The sequence below is a fragment of the Euprymna scolopes genome, chromosome 9 (genome assembly GCF_053919585.1).
Source record: "Euprymna scolopes isolate OS-2025 chromosome 9, ASM5391958v1, whole genome shotgun sequence".
In the NCBI taxonomy this organism is placed as follows: domain Eukaryota; kingdom Metazoa; phylum Mollusca; class Cephalopoda; order Sepiida; family Sepiolidae; genus Euprymna; species Euprymna scolopes.
Genome location: NC_136490.1, coordinates 140,450,827 through 140,470,225, shown reverse-complemented (window position 1 = coordinate 140,470,225; position 19,399 = coordinate 140,450,827). Strand labels below are relative to the sequence as shown.

Here is a 19,399-nt window from a genome sequence, read left to right as displayed (position 1 = left end):
ACTGAAGAGACATTGCGAGCCTGTCTCTGTTTTATCGTTATTTCCATGGCAAGTGCTCGTTTGAGCTCCATTCTCTGGTCCCCCCTCGCCAATCTTTCACGAAAAGCACCCGACTAGCTGAAACCACTGTCTATAATTTTCCCCACTCTTTATCCATGCCTAAATCAAAACGCAGATTCCATGAACAAAGCTTCTTTCTTAGAACTGCACGACTGTGGAACTCTCTGCTGCTTGCATGTTTCCCCCCGAATTCAACTTGGATGTCTTCAAGTCCAACACAAACAAATTCCTGATGAACTGGCCCCTTAAGTAATGACACCTTATCAAATCCCCAATACTAACTATTACTACGATACTATCCCATTGATTACTGTACATACAATAACCCTTATCCCCGAGTAATTCCTGGGCCTTGATAAGCGGTGACCCCCATGTAAAAAAAAAAAAAAAAAAATTATGGCAAAGATGCCATGAAATGCATATTCACTGTCATTTTTTTTCATCCATTTAATTTATGCGATATAATTTTTTTATTCATTTAATTTATGCAATATATTTTTTTTTGATTCATTTAATTTATGCAAAAAATTTTTTACTGATTTAATTTATGCAATATCATTTTTTTATTCATTTAATTTATGCAATATAATTTTTTTTTATTCATTTAATTTATGCAATATAATTTTTAATATTCATTTAATTTATACAATATAATTTTTTAATTCATTTAATTTATGCAATATAATTTTTTTATTCATTTAATTTATGCAATATAATTTTATTTATTCATTTAATTTATGCAATATAATTTTTTATAGTCATTTAATTTATGCAATATAATTTTTTTACTGATTTAATTTAAACAATATGATTTTTTTTATTCATTTAATTTATGCAATATAATTTTTTTTTATTCATTTAATTTATACAATTTTTTTTATTCATTTGATTTATGCAATATAATTTTTTTATTCATTTAATTTATACAATCTTTTTTATTCATTTGATTTATGCAATATAATTTTTTTATTCATTTAATTTATACAATATAATTTTTTTTTTACTATTATTTCACCTCAGCACAGGTCACAGTGACAGTTTGACGGAAGAGGCTAGTAATTGGAACCAAAATTGAAAAAATCGTTATATATTTTGTACATTCATCTTAGTTAATTTTGAATCAGTTCATATGCGTGTCACGTTGGTACAGTGGTAACGTTAACAGCTTTGAATGCTACATTTCGTTTTCGATTCTAGCACCCAAATAGACTTATTTTTACTTTTGAAATCACGACTATAATATATATATATATATATATATATATATATATATATATATATATATATATATATATATATATATGGACAAATTAGATTATTATATTTATGCGACAAAGCCAGGCATGCTCCACTCCCCATCCGGCGAGTTAGAAATAACTGAATTTATTTATGCTCACAAATAATACAATAAAGCATTTAACACATATAAAACTTTCTAATACATGACGATATAAAAAAGATAGATTTACTTCTTTTTCTTTTTTAATTTTCCTATCATTTTCTTCTAGCTAGGGATGGGGCATTCAATCGGATGCCAGACATTCACCCACTATCTAATACATTGCAACCAAGAGATCTTTTAAAGATTCTAACAGTCGCTTTAAATGCAATTGTTTGTATCTCTCTTGTGCTTGGTTCACCGGGTATATTTGCTAGATAGTTTTAAAAATTCTTTTTCATGAGGTCGGTTGCTCATACAATTACTCGAATGATAGAGATCTTCCTATGATTCCAGTTTCTTTTCATTTCGTACATAAAACCTTGATATTTTGTTATCTTTTCCCTTTCAGCTCAGTTTAACCTAGCAACATTGGGGACACTAACTTCTACTAAGGTTGCTTCTTTCTTCTTGTCCCGTATCACTATGTCAGGTTTTCTATGTATGTAGCTGTAGGAATTTCGTACTCATAGTGGATGGTGCATGACTTATTTCCAACTGTTCTTTCTGGTATATATACCCAGGACTTGCTGCTGCAGTCTATATTCAACTTTTTACCAAATGATCCTGTGAAGATATTTACACACTCCATTGTGTCACATTGCATAGAACTCATCTTTTCTCCAACTGGATGCCAGGAAAAGAATATGTCAAATAATTTGTTTTACAAAATAGACAGTGAATGGCATCGACGCCTCTGTTCAGTCTCAAAAGATAAGGGATACTCCTTGGGGGCAGCTGCATGAATAATTGTGAGGCAAGGGTTGCGCAATCTGCAACCACACCTCTCCTGAATTGACACTGTTTGAGTCCAGTGGCAAGGAGAAGACCAAGATGACTGGAAACAATGTAGAGATAAGCGGAGAGCACATATATCACTGGGAAGTCCCAAATGATCACCCATTTAATATTGACCAGGTTCAACGTTGCTTAACTTTGGTGATCTAACGGGAACCGGTTTGTTAATTTGATTATGTCATACAGTGAATGGCAATACTGCAGTATAGTTAACAGCTGAAAAATTGAAAATAAGCAACATATACAACAAATAATTTTTTTCACAAACAATAAGAAATTTACTTTTCTATCGACATGCATAGTTTAAAATGTTTGAAACTGTTTATAAGTTTTTTTTTGTTTTTTTTTTTAATTACATTTTCACCCGAAACAAGACACAGTGCTACTTTGATGTAGGGGGCATAAGTTTCAGGGGTACCATGTATGGAGTTTAGCAGCAAGATATCTGTTCATATTACACTTGAACTTCTGCATGTCAGTACAGTTAGGGAAGTAGGAACCCTGAAGGGAATTCAAAAGTCTAGCAATTCTAGGGAAGAAACTATTGGAGTAGAAGGCTTTCTTACATCTAGGGATCTCTACTGTGTAGGGGTGGGACTTTGCTGCTTGTCAGGTTTGTCGGGGGTATTTACGTCGAGGGGGTACAACGGCTTGTAGTTCGTCGGAGAATCCACCATTAAAATACTTATTAAAATGAATTAAAAACAGGCAGACGGATGCAACATTTTGTCGATGGGACAGGTTAAAGCTTAGATGACAGTTCAGACCCTATCAGGTTGGCGACTCTCTTTTGAACCCTGCCAGGAGTGAGAGACTAGTAGCAGATGCACCAGTCCAAATGTGATAACAATACTCCTAACATGGGCGAATGGTGGCCTTGTAGAGGTACAGGATACTTTCAGGCATAAGTAACTTTCTAGCACTGTAGAGAGACCACCTTCTTTGCAGCAGTCTTGGCAATGTTCTCAATGTATCTGTTCCAACTCATGTTCCCTGTGAACATTAAGCCGAGGAGTTTAAAAGAAGTACTTTCAGATAATGTATCTTTAGCCATAGCTATTGGTGGTTGAGAAGGTTTCTTGTAATTATTAAAGGAAACGAGCGTAGTCTTGACAGCATTGAACGTTACCATCCATTTTGTTATTTCAAAATTTGTTTTGCAACTATCACTTAGTTGAATTTGTCAAACAAAAATAGCTGTATATTTTTTTTTATTTTGATGTGGCCACTAATTTCAGACTTAAAAGAGAGTAAAAAAATTGTGGGGAAGTTTTTTTACAAAAATATTTTTTAATGGAAATCGCTCCAGACAAGGCATAAATACACTTTATGTAAGGAGCTAAAACAACAAAAAATACTTCATAGTCAAAAACTAGCTAACAATAAGTGTTAGATAGATAGATTCCAACCCAGAAAACAGCAATTCTCTCCTCTTTTTCAAAAATATCACTCATGGAATGTAAGAACTAAGGGACAAAATAAGGTAAGCAAGAGTTACAAGGCTGACAAAACTAAATCGAATTTGATAATGGAGATAAGGACCTTGTTACATTTACGTTTCCAAGGACTTATGAAATAAAAATGGCTGATAGTTTGATAAAAAAAATAAAAGACTTTTATTCAACCGTGTTAAACATCTCCCAATGCGAGTGGTCCTATCAGAAAAACCTGTGGTGAGCTGATCTCAAGGAGAGATTTGGCTATCTGTTTTTATTATTATTGGCTCACAAGGAGCTTTCACACAGGTCATCAAAGATCTCCCATTGAAAACAACCTGTGGTGTTCCCTGGAAGCTGAATGACAACAAGTCTCTCCAAATCTTCCAGTACTCTCCACCTCTTGAGAACATCTGCAAATAAATTTGTGTTATCGCAACAGCCTCTCACCATTGATTTCTCGCTGGCAGCGACTATTGGTATCCACTGGAATTTGAGTGGCAATAAGCCTCCCCAAAGTCCCGGTTCTCTTCGCGCTTGTCCAGCAAAAATCTGGTTAGCGCTCTCTCCTTGGTCTTTTCATCCTCCTTGATCCTTCTCGGCTATTTGGTATCACTCTTTGGGGGGGGGTAGTGATGGGGCAATGGGAGGGGACGGGTGAGGGGATGGGGAACTTGTAGTTATATAGCTTCAATGTTCTTGGTTCCCTGTAACGCTTCTTTATATTTTACCTCTGCAGCAATTTGTCTAGCCCATGCATGTGATTCATGTGTATTAATCTCCACATTCAAAGGATTTCCTTACTATATCAGCTGTTTTTATTATCGTAACTCATTGTATCTTTGCAGCCATTCTTCTGATTCCAATTTCTCCCATTCTTTTTTCAAAGTTTTTCAGAATTGTTCCTAGTGCTCCTAATTAATTATTATTATCATTATTATAACCAGTATATTATGATCCTGACTGATATCTGAAACAAGACCCATCTGACCAAGTTTTCCAAAATATGTCAAGTGTTAAGAATTGCTTATCAAAAATTGAAAGAGACCTTACATCCACAGTGATAATTGTTAATTAAAATACTTGCCAATAAACTAGTTCCTGTGGTTGAAACCTCGATAGAGAATTAAAGAAAGAAAAATTGTGATTTTGGAGACCAGCTCCAAGGGTAGAGAAGGAACCTCCCATCCATGGTAGTAGAGAGAGATGGAAAATAGATGAAGAAGAAAAGAAAGGTTAACTTAAAAGTCCATTGGCCACTCATGGTCTGATAATATTGCCGATAATATATTATTGAGAATTATGAATTAAATCCTATTTGTATGAGGGGGTAATTCCCAGCTAAATCTCAATATAAGACGAAGCACAGTGAGCTTCTGTGACTTCACTCTGCTTGCCCACCAAACTCCACACCATTATGCGATTGATCCCTGGACCAAGGGTTGAAATGGCCAAACTTGAAAATCGCCCGGATTCAGCTTTGCTGGCCTACCAAATCCATGCTGTAAGAAGACTTTGCTTTGTTCACCCAATGATTCTACACCGTTAAGAGATTGGTCCTTGGACTTAGGGTTGAAATTGCCAAACTTGAAAATCACACAGATTTAGTGCCATCCAGAGACGAATACTTAGGGCTTAAGTTGGAGACTTGTGGATTACCAGAGCTGTAAAGTTTTTCTCTGAATAATTATTGTCACTTATTCCAAAAAGACCAGTCATCAAAGTGTTATTCCTTCTTTTGGCTTGAAACAACCTTTGCTCCTCAGTGATACAGACCCTGGTGACCAGTGTCGGATGATTTGCCCTTTCAATCTTTTCACAACGTGGGGGGAAGTGACGATTTGTTGAACAGGACCTTTAAATATCCAGGGTTTTTGCCAGAATGACCACCAGATACTAGTGACCAATTGGGACCTAGAACATCCGAATGTGGTGACGTCACTCAGTAGACGTTGTTGTAAGAGAGTAGGGGTACAATAGTACCTTTCCGAGATGGTTTTCTATGACGTCCTTGACGGGTCTCTATGCACACAATATAATGTGATGCATAAAATAAACCATTTTGCAGTTGCAGTTTGCAACAATTTCTCCATAGTGAATGACCGTATGTGTGTAGTGGTGGAAAGTCACAACCTTCAAGACAGAAATCTTTGATTTTAACAAATTTGACTAAGTGAAAATAATGAAACAAATTTCAAAATAACAAAATTCACAAACAGTTTTAAAAGTTTTAAACTATGCAGGTCGATAGAAAATTAAATTGTATATTGTTTAGCAAAAGTTATTTATTTTTATGTTTTCAAAGCTGTGACCAAATTCCTATTTAAAAATTTGCACCAAACCATGCACATACATATTGACTTCAGACTTACAAAAACCGTCAACAACATTGGACGTATCTTTTTCTCTCCTCGTGATTGATTGACCCTCAGGATTAATACCACCAGAAAAATTAAAAGAATAAAAAACAAAAACAAAAAAAAAATCAACAAAAAACTTAAAACCCAACAACCATCTTTGAAAAAGTTTTATTACACCGAAAGCCTCAGTAAAAATTTAAAAAAAAAAAATGATTTTAATCATTAAAAAAAAAATTTCATAACATCTTTGGTTTTCTAATATTTTCGAATTATTAGTTTTTAGATTTCTTCGGTAGTTAACTGTACTAAATCATTACCCAGTGGACAAATGAATGGTGGCTAAACCAAAGAGAAGAAAAATGCAAAAGATTTGATAGTCAGTTCGAAAAAGAGAAAGAGGAGGCTGTCGACTTGTGAGACATGCATTTTATAACAGTGAGAAACAGGATGAAATCAACCAATGACTGACTGCTCTGTTGTCATGTGACCAGTGACTGTACACATTAATATAAACCGACCTCAATAGTATGAAACAAGATAGCGTTTTTTTTTCTCTCTCTTTAAGTTTGCCCAAAGCGTGTCTTCTGCAAGTTCTTTAATTTCAAGTGAATATCAATTAAGCTATATCGACAGATATAGCTTAATTGACATATCAATAACTCGTTTGGCTACATCCAGAGCAGAGGACTTCATTTTCTCTGCCTCTCCATATCAAAAATCTAGCACAACTTCCATGAATGAAGTTTCTTTCCTAGAGCATCCCATCTGTGGAACAAATACTATGAGGCTGCTTCCTGGCCAACTACAACATCGTCGTCTTCAAGTCAATAAGTACTTGCTGAGTTGCCATCTTGGATAATCAATTGCCCTTAAGAAATCTTTTGCCCCTACCATGGTTGTTTCCAATCATTGCATGGTGGTACTCAGCGTCAAACTGGCAGTTTCTTTTATCCTTATCCTTGAGTAGAACGCACCCCCAGGCTTTGATAAGCAACGACTCATTTAAAAAAGAAAAAAAAGAGAAACTTACCAGGAAACTGAGTTCATTATATTCATTCTTTTTTAAATTAAGGATTGACAGTTCTTTTTCAAGGAATTTCTCCAAGTCTTCTAAAAGTTTGGGTTTTGGGTGACTCTGATTATTTTCTAAATAAAATGGTAGGGAATTGGTTAGATGATGATTGGTAGTGGCTTGTTGTTGTTGCACATCCGTACTGGCAGGAATTACACTGTCTCCGGACAAGTTGACTTTTAACTATGTACAAAAGATAAAAGCAGAATTTGATTATTTAACTTATGCAAATTAGACGTGGAGATCTTTACACACACACACACACACACACACACACACACACACACACACACACACACACACACACACACACACACATAAATACGAGCAGACCATCCAGTGTTGTTAGCCAGTCATAAAATTTACTTACATATCATATTTTAATTTATTCTGATTTCATTTTTATTATTACATTATTGTACCCAAAATATAATAGTGATTTTAAAAACTGACTTGGGTGCCATCAGCTAGAATCAAACCCAAAAACATTTAGCTCTCTAGCAGTATTCGCTAACATATGCTTATCAAAACTTGACAAATTAACACATTGAAACGTATTAATGTTTATTTTCGCATGCATAAAGCATACATATTACATAGAACTATGCCTGCTAAGTTCCAATTTTGACTTCTTAGCAACTATTTTTCCACCTAAATACTAAATCGATTTTGTTCCTGAAGGAAACAGATTTAAAAACGATAACGATAAATGTTCATCCAAACTTCTTTTTGCTAACTCCCACCTTCAGCTGTAATCTTCACTGACCTTTCTCACTGTCTTTCTTTCTCTCTCTCTCAGGTGTCCAAAAGAAGACTGCCCTGTGTTCTCCCCTTCATTTTTTTTTCACAGCAATCATTGCCTCATATGAAGATTAATGCTATATGTATATTAATAAACTGCCTATAGATAAAAATTTTTCTTTTCCCTTTCTTTTCTTCATTTCATCACCAGATAGGATAGACAGAGGCGACGTCGCTTGTATAAGTCACATTTTGCATTATTTTCGCCATAGTTCCACAGGTCTGAATACCCCATATATCAAGTTTAAAATCTATAGACCAAAAAATTGACAGAGTAGTTTGGTAGAGACTGTTCCACAGACAGAGAAGGTCACTTATATATATATATATATATATATATATATATATATATATATATATATATATATATATGACCTCATCTATTTGTTTTGTTTTCCCTTCACTTCTCCGGACTTCTGCATTGCTCTCGGCTTTTCCAATCTCTCATATTTTATCTTTATCAGCAATGCTTCAAACAAACTACCTATTCCTCGTATCCCTTGGTCTTATCCAGACAGAGTTTTGCCCTTACCAAGAGTATGTTTCGAATCTTGGAGGAGAATAATTTTCTTTTTGATAAAAAGAGGAATTTTCCCGGAATTAATAAAAGACCTTCAACAACCAAAGACTTTACACTATGGGTATATTCGTAACCTAGCTTGCTGAATTTTTTTGAAATATTTTATTTGAAAAATAAAATAAAAGTAAATAAAATAAAAATAGATACTTGTTTACCGTCGTTTCATTACAACCTCATCTGTTTGTTTTGTTTTCCCTTCACTTCTCCAGACTTCTGCATTGCTCTCGGCTTTTCCAATCTCTCACAGTTTATCTTTATCAGTAATGCTTTAAGCAAACTACCTATTCTTCATATATATATATATATATATATATATATATATATATATGAATCGCCCTTATTTTTTATGGGACATATTTACTTTTTATTATTAAATATTATTTTTATGTGCACAAAAGTATATCTATGGACATGCATGTTTTGAGTTCTTAGCTACCACCAGCATAGGTTAGGATCGACTATACTGACGACGGCTAAGAGCTGGAAACATGTCAATAGGTACACTTATGCACATAAAATAATATTTAATAATAAAAATAAACAAATACACCTCATAAAAAATAAGGGCGATTCATTCAATATATATATATATATATATATATATATATATACATATATATATATATATATAACAAAAAGAGCTTATAGCTCTTAAAAAAAACGCTAAGATAGCAGAAAATGTAAAAATAACAGCGTTTCGAAGTTGTTAATATCACTAAAAAATGCCAACAACAAATCTTTATATATATATATATATATATATATATATATATATATATATATATACTTCAGAATAAAATTATCTAACATCTGGTATGGAAACCTGTGATTATAAGCTTTACAAGATATTACTGGCAGTAATATTCTATAAGTACTATATAATAAGTAATATATAATATAATATATATATATCTATCTATCTATCTATCTATCTATCTATCTATCTATCTATATATATATATATATATATATATATATATATATATAAGTAATATTCTATAAGTACAAGGATGGAATACTGTTGCCACATATGGGCAGGAGCTGCTAGAAAAGACTTGTCCTGCCTTGATAGGGTTCAAAATAGAATTCGTAGCCTGGTGGGAGATGTTCTTTTCTCTTCGCTGAAACCTCTATCTCACAGAAGAGATGTTGCGAGTTTCTGCTTTATCGTTATTTTCATGGAAAGTGTTCGACTGAGATTCAATCTATGGTCCCCCCTCGCCAAACTTTCACAAGAAACACTAGACTAGCTGAAAACATCAATAATTTTCCACACTCTTTATCTGAGCCTAAACCTAAACATAGATTCCATGATCCAAGCTTCTTTCTTAAAACTGCACGCCTGTGGAATTGTCTTCTGTTTTCCTGCTTTCCAGCTTTCTATAATATGGTTGTCCTCAAGTCCAACGTGAACAAGTTTCTGATGAGCCGTTCCACTTAAGTTAACAAATTTACCGAACTTCCATTACTATCGATTACTATATTGTCCTTTTGACTACTCTACACTCTTTAACCCTTATCCTTTAGTGGCCTATCGGCCTTGATAAGTGGTGACGCCTATGTAAAAAAAAAACAAAAAGAAAAGAAAAGTACTATCCCACCTAAATAAGAAATGCTCGATATACAAGGTAGAGCAAATGAATCAAATTTGGTCATTTAATGAATTTAAATATTTATGACGTGAAATGTTTGAATTTCAAATCAAAAGATTTTTATTATTCTATGTACGACAAAGACTACATTTGAAATATTATAACTCCTTATCCTATAGGATTTCGATTTCTACCATCTCTTCAGAGGAGAAAATATTAGCAAATAGTTATAATGGTTTACACCTTATTTGCTAAAGTCAGTGAGACATGGAAAATCACAATTAAAAGTTGTTTCAAAAGTTGTTTAAGTATTATATATATATATATATATATATATATATATATATTGTGAAAGCCTTTTCTTGTTGCACACAAACATACACACACACGTACATATATTCACGTTCATGTACATACACTCACATTCATGTGCATACACACACATGCTAACGTACACACACATACACACATGTACACACACATACGCGCACACGTACGCACACATGGGCAACATCACTTCCCTTTAAAGGAAATCCACACATGCGCGAAGGACACCGGAAACAACTACAAAAGCAAGAGACCTAAGCTTTTTCCTTCTTTTTGACCTGGCTCCCGACCTGAGTGGTCGAAGGTCCTACCGCTCCCTTCGGGGCGCGCCCACACTTCACGTCCCCTGCCACTATGTGTGGGGCCCGAACCAACAGAGTACGTTTACACCTTACACGCTTTCTCTCTCCATGGTTTGGATTGACTTTCTTACCCTCTCTCTCTATGACAATAGACTTTCCCTCTCACTAGTTAACAGTGAGAGCACGCACGGCAAACTAAACTCGTGCTGTACTCTTTCTTTTATTTGTTTCTTCATGAAATAAATTCTAGTTCGTTTATTTCAATTTAACGCGTTGTTCGTTTCTTTCTCAATTCAATTCATTTTTCCTATTTTGTGCGATTGGGGGATATGTATAATATATCCTAGTCTGCCACAAAATATATATATAAGAAAATAAAAATTATTTTGGATAATTGAATAGAAAAAAATGTTATTCAGAGACCAAATCAATTTCAAAATATGTTTTGTTTATGTTTGAGAAAGAAGCCTTTGAGTGACGTCAGAAATGGTGTGAAGTTAAATATGTTCCTTTCAAGTGTCAGCATAACTAAGGTGCTAAATCTGCCGTTGATCCATTCTCTTTCAAAGCAGAAACTAATTATAAGCCTGCCATTTCCGCATGATGCTTTCAAAAGAAACGGTAGTCAATTCACATACCAAACATTTGATCGGCCCTGTCGGTGGGGCATTAGAATACGCCGACTGCCCCTTTACAGAGGGTAAAAGTCCCTCAATGGGGGTCCTGGATATGACCTTAAACTATATCCAGTGGTGAGGCCCCAGCTTGTGGGCTTTGGGGAGTGTGGAGCCACCCTTTAATTACCATTGCTCCCAGGTCCACTGACTCGGAGTGGTAGTACCTGTTAGGGTCCCAACTATGGGTTAAATAGAAACTGACGTGAAAACAACAAATATATTCTATTAAAAAATTTTTTCTTCAAAATCTTTGGATTCGGCATTAAATAACCCGAAAAGGGTTGATATGCCGTAAAACAAAAACAACCAACCAACCAACCAAACATTTGAAGTTTTTCGATGACAAACGAGTGTTTCAAGCGGATTACCTTATTGATATCTGCTGGAGTCAGTGAAAGGCACGTGAGTTTGAATTTGTTCAACGATGATATGGACGAATACTGATTCACACCGGTACCACCTCTGCAAAAGACAAAGTGCGAAATGTGCATTATCATTTTATGGATTAATAAATCGGACAATTATTTCATTTAAAAAATTTTTTTTACTGGAGGTGAGGGGGGGTCACAACTTATCAAGGCTCAAAGGCCATTCGAGGATAAGGGTTAATGAATGTCGGGTAGATAATGAGACACCACCGTAATGATCGGTAATGGTTGAACTTGATAAGGTTTAATTATTTAAGAGTACGGCTCAACAAAACCTATTAAGATTAAATTTGAAGATGACCATGTTGTAGTCAGCTGCTCAGTGGAGCAGTCGAAAATAATGATAAAGCAGAGATTAACTCATGACGTCTATTCTGTGAGAAAGAGTAAGTAAAGAAGCGAAAGGGTCCTCGCTAGATTTTGAAGACAGTTTTGTCTTCTGTCGAGGTAGGAAAGATTACTCTTAGCCGCTTCTTCCCAGATGTGGTATTTGATTTTTGCATCGGCAGAGAATTGCGTTGGGAATGAGATAATTCCTGGAACGGCAGAATGATCCAATCATTTTTTCGACAGTTTTTACAATCAATTTGATATGTTTCAGGGCAAAAGTAAAGGTTAGTCCCAGAAGTTTTTCAAACCTGGGTGCTTCCTCAAGATGAGAGCCATTCACTTTAACTGGCACCAAATGGAGATCAGAGTGCAGATGGTGAAAAGATAGAAGCTTGGTTTTGGAAGCATTAAACGTAACTAGCCATTTTTTACTTTATTGTATTTCTTTTAATGGCTATTTCAAACAAGGCACAGTGCCACTTGGATGTAGGAGGCTACTATTTGGAATATAATTTGCAGAGACCCCATATAAGGGGTTGAGTAGCAAAATGTCTGTTCACATTACACTTGAACTTCTGCATGTCAGTACAGTTGGGGAAGCAGGGACCCGGGAGGAAATTCCAAAGTCTAGCTGTTTGAGGGAAGAAATAATTAGAATGAAAGGCTTTCCGGCATCTATGGACCTCGACAGAGAAAGGGTTGGATTTTGCTGTTTGTTGGGAGTATTTATGTCCAGGGAGTACAAGAGCTTAGAGTCCGTCAGAGCATGTTCCATTAAAATACTTGTAAAATAAGTGCAGGGATGCAACATTTTGTTAATTAGACAAGGGCTGGAGTTTGGTTGACAGAGCGAGACCTATCAGGTTGACAATTCTTTTTTGAACTCTGTCTAGGAGAGAAAGACTAGTAGTAGATGCACCAACCAAAATGTAGCAACATTATTCCATACATGGGCGGATGGTGGCCTTGTAAAGGTACAAGATACTCTCAGGTGTAAACGATATAATGGATGTGTAGTGCAAATAATAAAGACTGGACTAAGAGGAAGATTAAATATGGACAAGAGCTACAAAGTGCCTTCAATAAGTTTCCAGACTTTTTTTCATATGAGTACTTTTATTGATAGTACACACATGAAACTCTAGTCTCCTTCAAAGTTATCTCCTCCGGCTGCAATGTATTTGTTGTACCGTTCCAACAACTTCTAGAAGGTCCCATGGAAATCCTCTTGTGTGAGCATATCAATGACTTATCACAGCCTTTTTTTTTTTTTTTTTTTTTTTACATGGAGGTCACCACTTATCAAGGCTTGGAAGCCACTCAGGGATAAGGGTTATTGCATGTACAGTAATCAATGGGATAGTGTCGTAGTAATCGTTAGTATTGGAGATTTGATAAAGTGTCTTACTTAAGGGGGCGGTTCATGAAGAATTTGTTTATGTTGGACTTGAAGACGACCAAATTGTAGTCAGATGGGAAATAGGCAAGCAGAAGAGAGTTCCACAGGCGTGCAATTCTAAGAAAGAAGCTTTGTTCATGGAATCTACGTTTTGATTCAGGCACAGATATAGAGTGGGGAAAATTATTGACAGTGTTTTTTTTTTGTTTTCTTTACAAGGTGATCACCACTTATCAAGGCCCGGAAGCCACTCAGGTATAAGGGTTATTGCATGTACAGTACGTTAGGAGTAAAGATCTACTTAAGGGGGCGGTTCATCAGGAATTTGTTTACGTGTGACTTGAAGACATCCAGGTTGTAGTCAGGTGGGAAGCAGGCAGACGGAACAGAGTTCCACAGGCGTGCAGTTCTAAGAAAGAAGTTTTGTTCATGGAATCTACGTTTTGATTTAGGCACAGATAAAGAGTGGGGAAACTTTTTGACAGTGGTTTCAGCTAGACGGGTGTTTTTCGTAAAAGATTGGCGAACGGGGACTAGAGATTGGAGCTCAGACGAGCACCTGCCATGGAAATAACGATAAAACAAAGATAGGCTCGCAACGTCTCTTCTGTGGGAGAAAGGTTGCAGGGAAGAGAAAAGGGTATCCCCCATTAAGCCACAAAGTCTATTTTGTACTCTGTCAAGGCAGGATAGGCTGTTTTTTGAAGCTCCAGCCCAGATATGGCAGCAGTATTCCATCCTTGGGCGTACTTGGCTTTTATATAGATAGAGAATTGTATCAGTAGTGAGATATCTTCTGGAGCGGTAGAAAGATCCCACCATCTTTCCAGTGACCTTGGCAACAGACTTGATGTACGTGTTCAATTTCAGATCATGAGTAAAGGTCAAGCCCAGAAGCTTGTCAAAACATGGGTCTTCTCCTAGACGAGAGCCATTCATTTCAATTGATGCCAGATGGGGATCAGAGCATTGATAACATAAAGATAGGAGTTTGGTTTTAGATGCATTAAAGGTAACCAACCACGTCTTCCCCCATTGAACCACATGCTCAAGATCAGAGGAGAGAGAATCAGAGAGAACTTTGTCATTTACAGCCTTTGATGTGTTGCCGTAGATGGTCGTGCCATCAGCATAGATGTCAATGAATGATTTAAGTATGTGTTTAGGGAGGTCATTGATGTAGATCAGGAAGGGAGTTGGGCCCAGGATTGACCCTTGAGGGACTCCAGCATTAATACTGCAGGCTTCTGATTTTTGTCCATCGACCACTACTCTTATGAGCCTATAAGAGAGACATGATTTAATGATAGAGAAAACATTTCCAGTTATACTGTAGCTGGAAGTCTTGTGAAGTAGGGCTTTATGCCATACCTTGTCGAAGGCATTTAATATGTCAAGAGCAATTGCCCTAGAAAGAAAGCCTTTGTCAAGAGAGTCACTAATCCACTGTGAAAAATTTCCCCCACTCTTTATCTGTGCCTAAATCAAAACGTGGATTCCGTGAACAAAGCTTTTTTTCTTAGAACTGCACGTCTGTGGAACTCTGTTCCGTCTGCCTGCTTCCCACCTGACTATAACTTGGATGTCTTCAAGTCCAATGTTAACAAATTTTTAATAAACCGCCCTCTTAAGTAAACACTTCATTAAATCTCCACACTAACGTACTGTACTTGCAATAACCCTTATCCCTGAGTGGCTTCCGGGCCTTGATAAGTGGTGACCACCATGTAAAAAAAAAAAAAAATCTGCGGTAGATCTTGCACCACGGCAAACCATATTGCGTGTCACTAAAAAGGTTATTTCTGCTGAGGTGGTTGACCATTTCTCTATTTAATACGGATTCCAGCAACTTACTCATGGCACACAAGGGACTTATTGGTCTGTACTGAGAGGGGGATGACTTATCACCTGCATTCTTAAATACAGGACATACTGATGAGGTTTTCCAGGGTGTTGGAAAGCACTTCTCCTTAACGCGGTTTCAGCTAGACGGGTGGTTATTGTGAAAGATTGGCGAGGGGGGGGGGGCAGCCTTTTTAGAATCTCTGATGCCACTCAAAAACTGATGCTTAATTCATGCAAGATGGTCTAAAAGCAGTCTGAAGCATTCCATACATTTCTGTGGCAATTTTTTCATGTCTAAAACAGAATTTTATTGCATATCATATTTCTTAAGTGTCCACACGTCCAGATTGAAAGAATAAATGAGAGTGCTTCAGTTAGTGGATGTAGAACAGTTGGGGTAGCAGGGTTAGTTGGCAGAGGAAGAGGAATGAAAACATGAAAGGCGGATTTGAGAGAAAGAGTTTTCGTTCGCTCTCATTACAAGAACTTAGACACCAGAGTCGGAAAGTGGGATTATTAAGTCTGTGTCCCCGAGGAGGGGCACTCTGACCTGCAAAACGTGTCTAGTTAGCCCCGTCGGCATTCCACGGTAATGACGCCACATGTGATTAGCAATATATTAACCTCTTTTTAAAGAAAGAAGACAAGGCCTGGGAGGGTGGACCTCCTAGAACTGCACAGAACTGAAATGCCAACGCAAAATCAACAGAGACCGGATCATTACAGGAATGGAATAATATCTGTTGATTTTGGGGCCCAGGATAGACTTGGCCAGAGATAGGTTATTCTGGCAGTCAAATTCTAGAAGCCATCCAACACATGCCAGCATGCAAAACAAATGTTAAAACATGATGGGTTTTGTTGTTAAGTCGAACTTCTGCAGAAAGCTCATAAAGATCATGCGTTAGGATTGTCTAATCTGTATGAAGTCCTCCTCATTAGTTTCAGCTGTTTCTTAACTCCGAGAGCAGCCAGACCCTGTAGTTGCAAGTGAAATCGAGGAAGGTTTGGGTCAGAAAGGAATAGCGCACAAGCAACATCGCCATTTTCATTCCATTGATTGATGGTTCCATATTCCGTGCCCGGCACATTTATGTTTGGTTGTATTATTTGGATTCTTCAAACTACTATTCTCATCTTGAATGTCATTTTCACAATGTTTTGATCTGATCTTCTTTAGGTTTATCTTGTTGAACTCAGGAATATTTCTGTCAAACTCGGGAATCTGCACAAAATTTCAAATGGAACCCTTTATTTGATCCACGGGTGTAGCACGCTTTTGTTCTGTCAGCTATGACTGGGTAGAAGTCTTAAGTAATTTGCAATTGCATTTTGAGTGTCACTCGCACTGAGTGTTCAAACTCCAGAAGAGTGTAATTTACAACTGAATGTTACCAAGCACTTTATCCACTACGCCACAAGTCTTTCACCAAAATCCTGTTAGCCAGATTGCGACCCTAATACTGCCTGGTGTGAAAGCTGTTTGCCATGGGTGACTTTACCAGAACCTGAAATTTCATAGCAGTTTTTACATATACATTTTTTAATATTTTTTTGGAAAATGTTTAATTGTGAATTTTGGATGCTGGAAATGTTTAATTGGGAATTTTGGATGCTGAAAATGTTTAGTTGGGAATTTGGGATGCTGAAAATGTACACAACTCCAATATTTTGTTTCATTGTTACAGTGTTGTAAATTGAACATATTGCAGAATATCTATGCTTTATTTTTTTTTTAAATTTGAAACAATACTTTAATGGACCATGCACTGATGAACTCATAGCACTTATGCTCCCTCGATGTACATACTCCTGACTAACTTGACAAGCAGCAAAATCCCACCCCTTCACTGCTGAGGTCCCTAGTTGCTAAAAAAGCCTTCTACACTAATAATTTTTTCTCTCGAACTGCTAGACTTTAGATTTCTTCCCTTGTATCCTGCTTCCTTTGCTGTACTAAACTGCAGATGTTTAAATGTAAAGCAAACAGACATCTCGCTGCTCAACTCCCTACAGTCCCTTTTTAGACATGATCCATAATAGTAACCCCTTATGTTTTAAGAGACTATACGTTTTCTTTAGGATTAAACACACACACACACACACACACACACACACACACACACGCGCAATAAATTAATTATAATTTATCTAAAAAATGATTTTATTTCAACAAAAAAGATTTTAAAAAATGACTTTAAAAAGAAAAATCTTTTTTTTTAATTTTTTTTTTTTTTTAGATTTTGATACTTCTGCAGTTTACTGTGTTTTTAGATATTGTTTTAAAGTTGAGTTCAATTTTTAAGGTATTTTCTTTTTTTATTATTATTAAATTGTAAGGTGAAAATACAGAATAGTTACTAAAGTTAAGAATGTTTTTCTAAATAGTAACATTATTTTTTTTTCATGGAAATTGCTCCAGACAAGACATGAAACCACTGCAATGCATTGCATTAGTAAGGAGCTAAAAAAATGAAATAAAATAATTAAAATAAAATATTACTTCAATGTCAAAAACCAACAACAATAAATGATAGCTGGATAGATTTAGACTAATAAAACTACAATTCTTTCCCTTTTGACAGAAACATCGCTCATAAAATGTGAGGACTAAAAGAACAAAATAAAAAACAAGAATTAGTACACGACACGACTGCCGAAACGGTCGGTAAACTGCAGAAGTGCCATTTTTTTTTTTTTAACGCGGCTGTGATTAAAAAGAAAGAAATGTTGAAGCGAAATGAATATTCCACAAATAGCAGATAGATTACCTGGGCAATGAAGGTAGGTGTATAGATTTACGACTTTCCTCCATTTTCAAAGAATCCGTTGTTTAGTCGGCCATGTTTTGTCGTTATGGAAACACATACACAACTTTTTTTTTTTTTTAGTTTGACTCTTGCGCACAGTGTATCCATGAGAAAAAGAATGCTTGTTAACGAATGCAATATCCGCAAATTTATTCTGACTTAAGGTTATACAAAAACATTTTGAAAAATTATTACGGGGGGGGGGTGGGGGGTGTACAAGTTATAATCGTCAATTTCTGTAATTTCAAAAAATAATCCAAGGGAGATAATTACACCGTAACGTTGGTAGTATTTACCTCCCTTACACCGTGAGACGATGAGGGCGAAAAATCAGTGCCTTAAAGTTAGAGCATTTTAACCTAAAAAAAAAAATTAAAAAAAAAAAAATCGTTTCCACAGGAGCATAGTCCCAAACATTGCCGAGGCAGTTTACAAAAAGGAAACAACTTAAAAAATACACTAAAAAAAAAAAAAAATGTAATTTTTCAAAACTGAAAATAAAATAGTGATCATATATAATATTTATATTTATGATTGCTATTTTATTTGAAAAAAAAGAAAAGAAATAAAATAGCGATCATAAATATAAATATAATATTTATATTATGATCGCTATTTTATTTTTCAATTTCGAAAGGCTACAATGTTTTATTTGGTGTGTTTTTTTAAATTTTGTTTCTTTTTCGTACACTGCCTTGTGGAGACGAGTTTTTTTTTTTTTTTTGATGGATTAGTGTCCCAAATTATTTAATTTTTGCCTAGTCAATGCTAGATATCCCCGTTGTATAATCGTCTCGAACTCCATAAGCGACTCGATCGACATCACTCAGAGGCAAGGCACAGATATTGAGAGAGAGAGAGAGAGAGAGAGAGAGAGAGAGAGAGAGAGAGAGAGTAGGCCAGTGAACATGACAGTGTGATGTCATTACCAGATCAACATGTAGGTAAAGAAAGTTTCCGGTGCTCAACCACGTGGCCATAAAAAACAATTCTCCATTTGGATAATTATATAATTGCAATTATTATAATAATTGCACATTGGGATAATTTTAATCTAACAAAATATAACAGTAAGTTGTTTGTTTTTGATTTTTATATCTATCGAAGGAAATCGAATATTTCATTTTATTTATTTTTTTAAACT

General features: G+C 35.7%; 1 protein-coding gene across 1 annotated transcript in view; it reads right to left on the bottom strand.

Annotated features, from left to right (window-relative positions):
* LOC145284878 (translin-associated factor X-interacting protein 1-like) overlaps positions 1-18,434 on the bottom strand; it is an 84,043-nt gene extending 65,609 nt beyond the window's left edge. The window contains exons 1-3 of the mRNA XM_080133907.1: positions 18,217-18,434; positions 11,812-11,905; positions 7,123-7,347 (exon numbers count right to left, since the gene is read on the bottom strand). Of these exons, the coding sequence (XP_079990033.1) occupies positions 7,123-7,347; positions 11,812-11,905; positions 18,217-18,260 (363 nt within the window). The 5' untranslated portion in view covers positions 18,261-18,434. The remainder of the gene's footprint in view (positions 1-7,122; positions 7,348-11,811; positions 11,906-18,216) is intronic.
* Between the last annotated feature and the right edge of the window lie 965 nt (positions 18,435-19,399).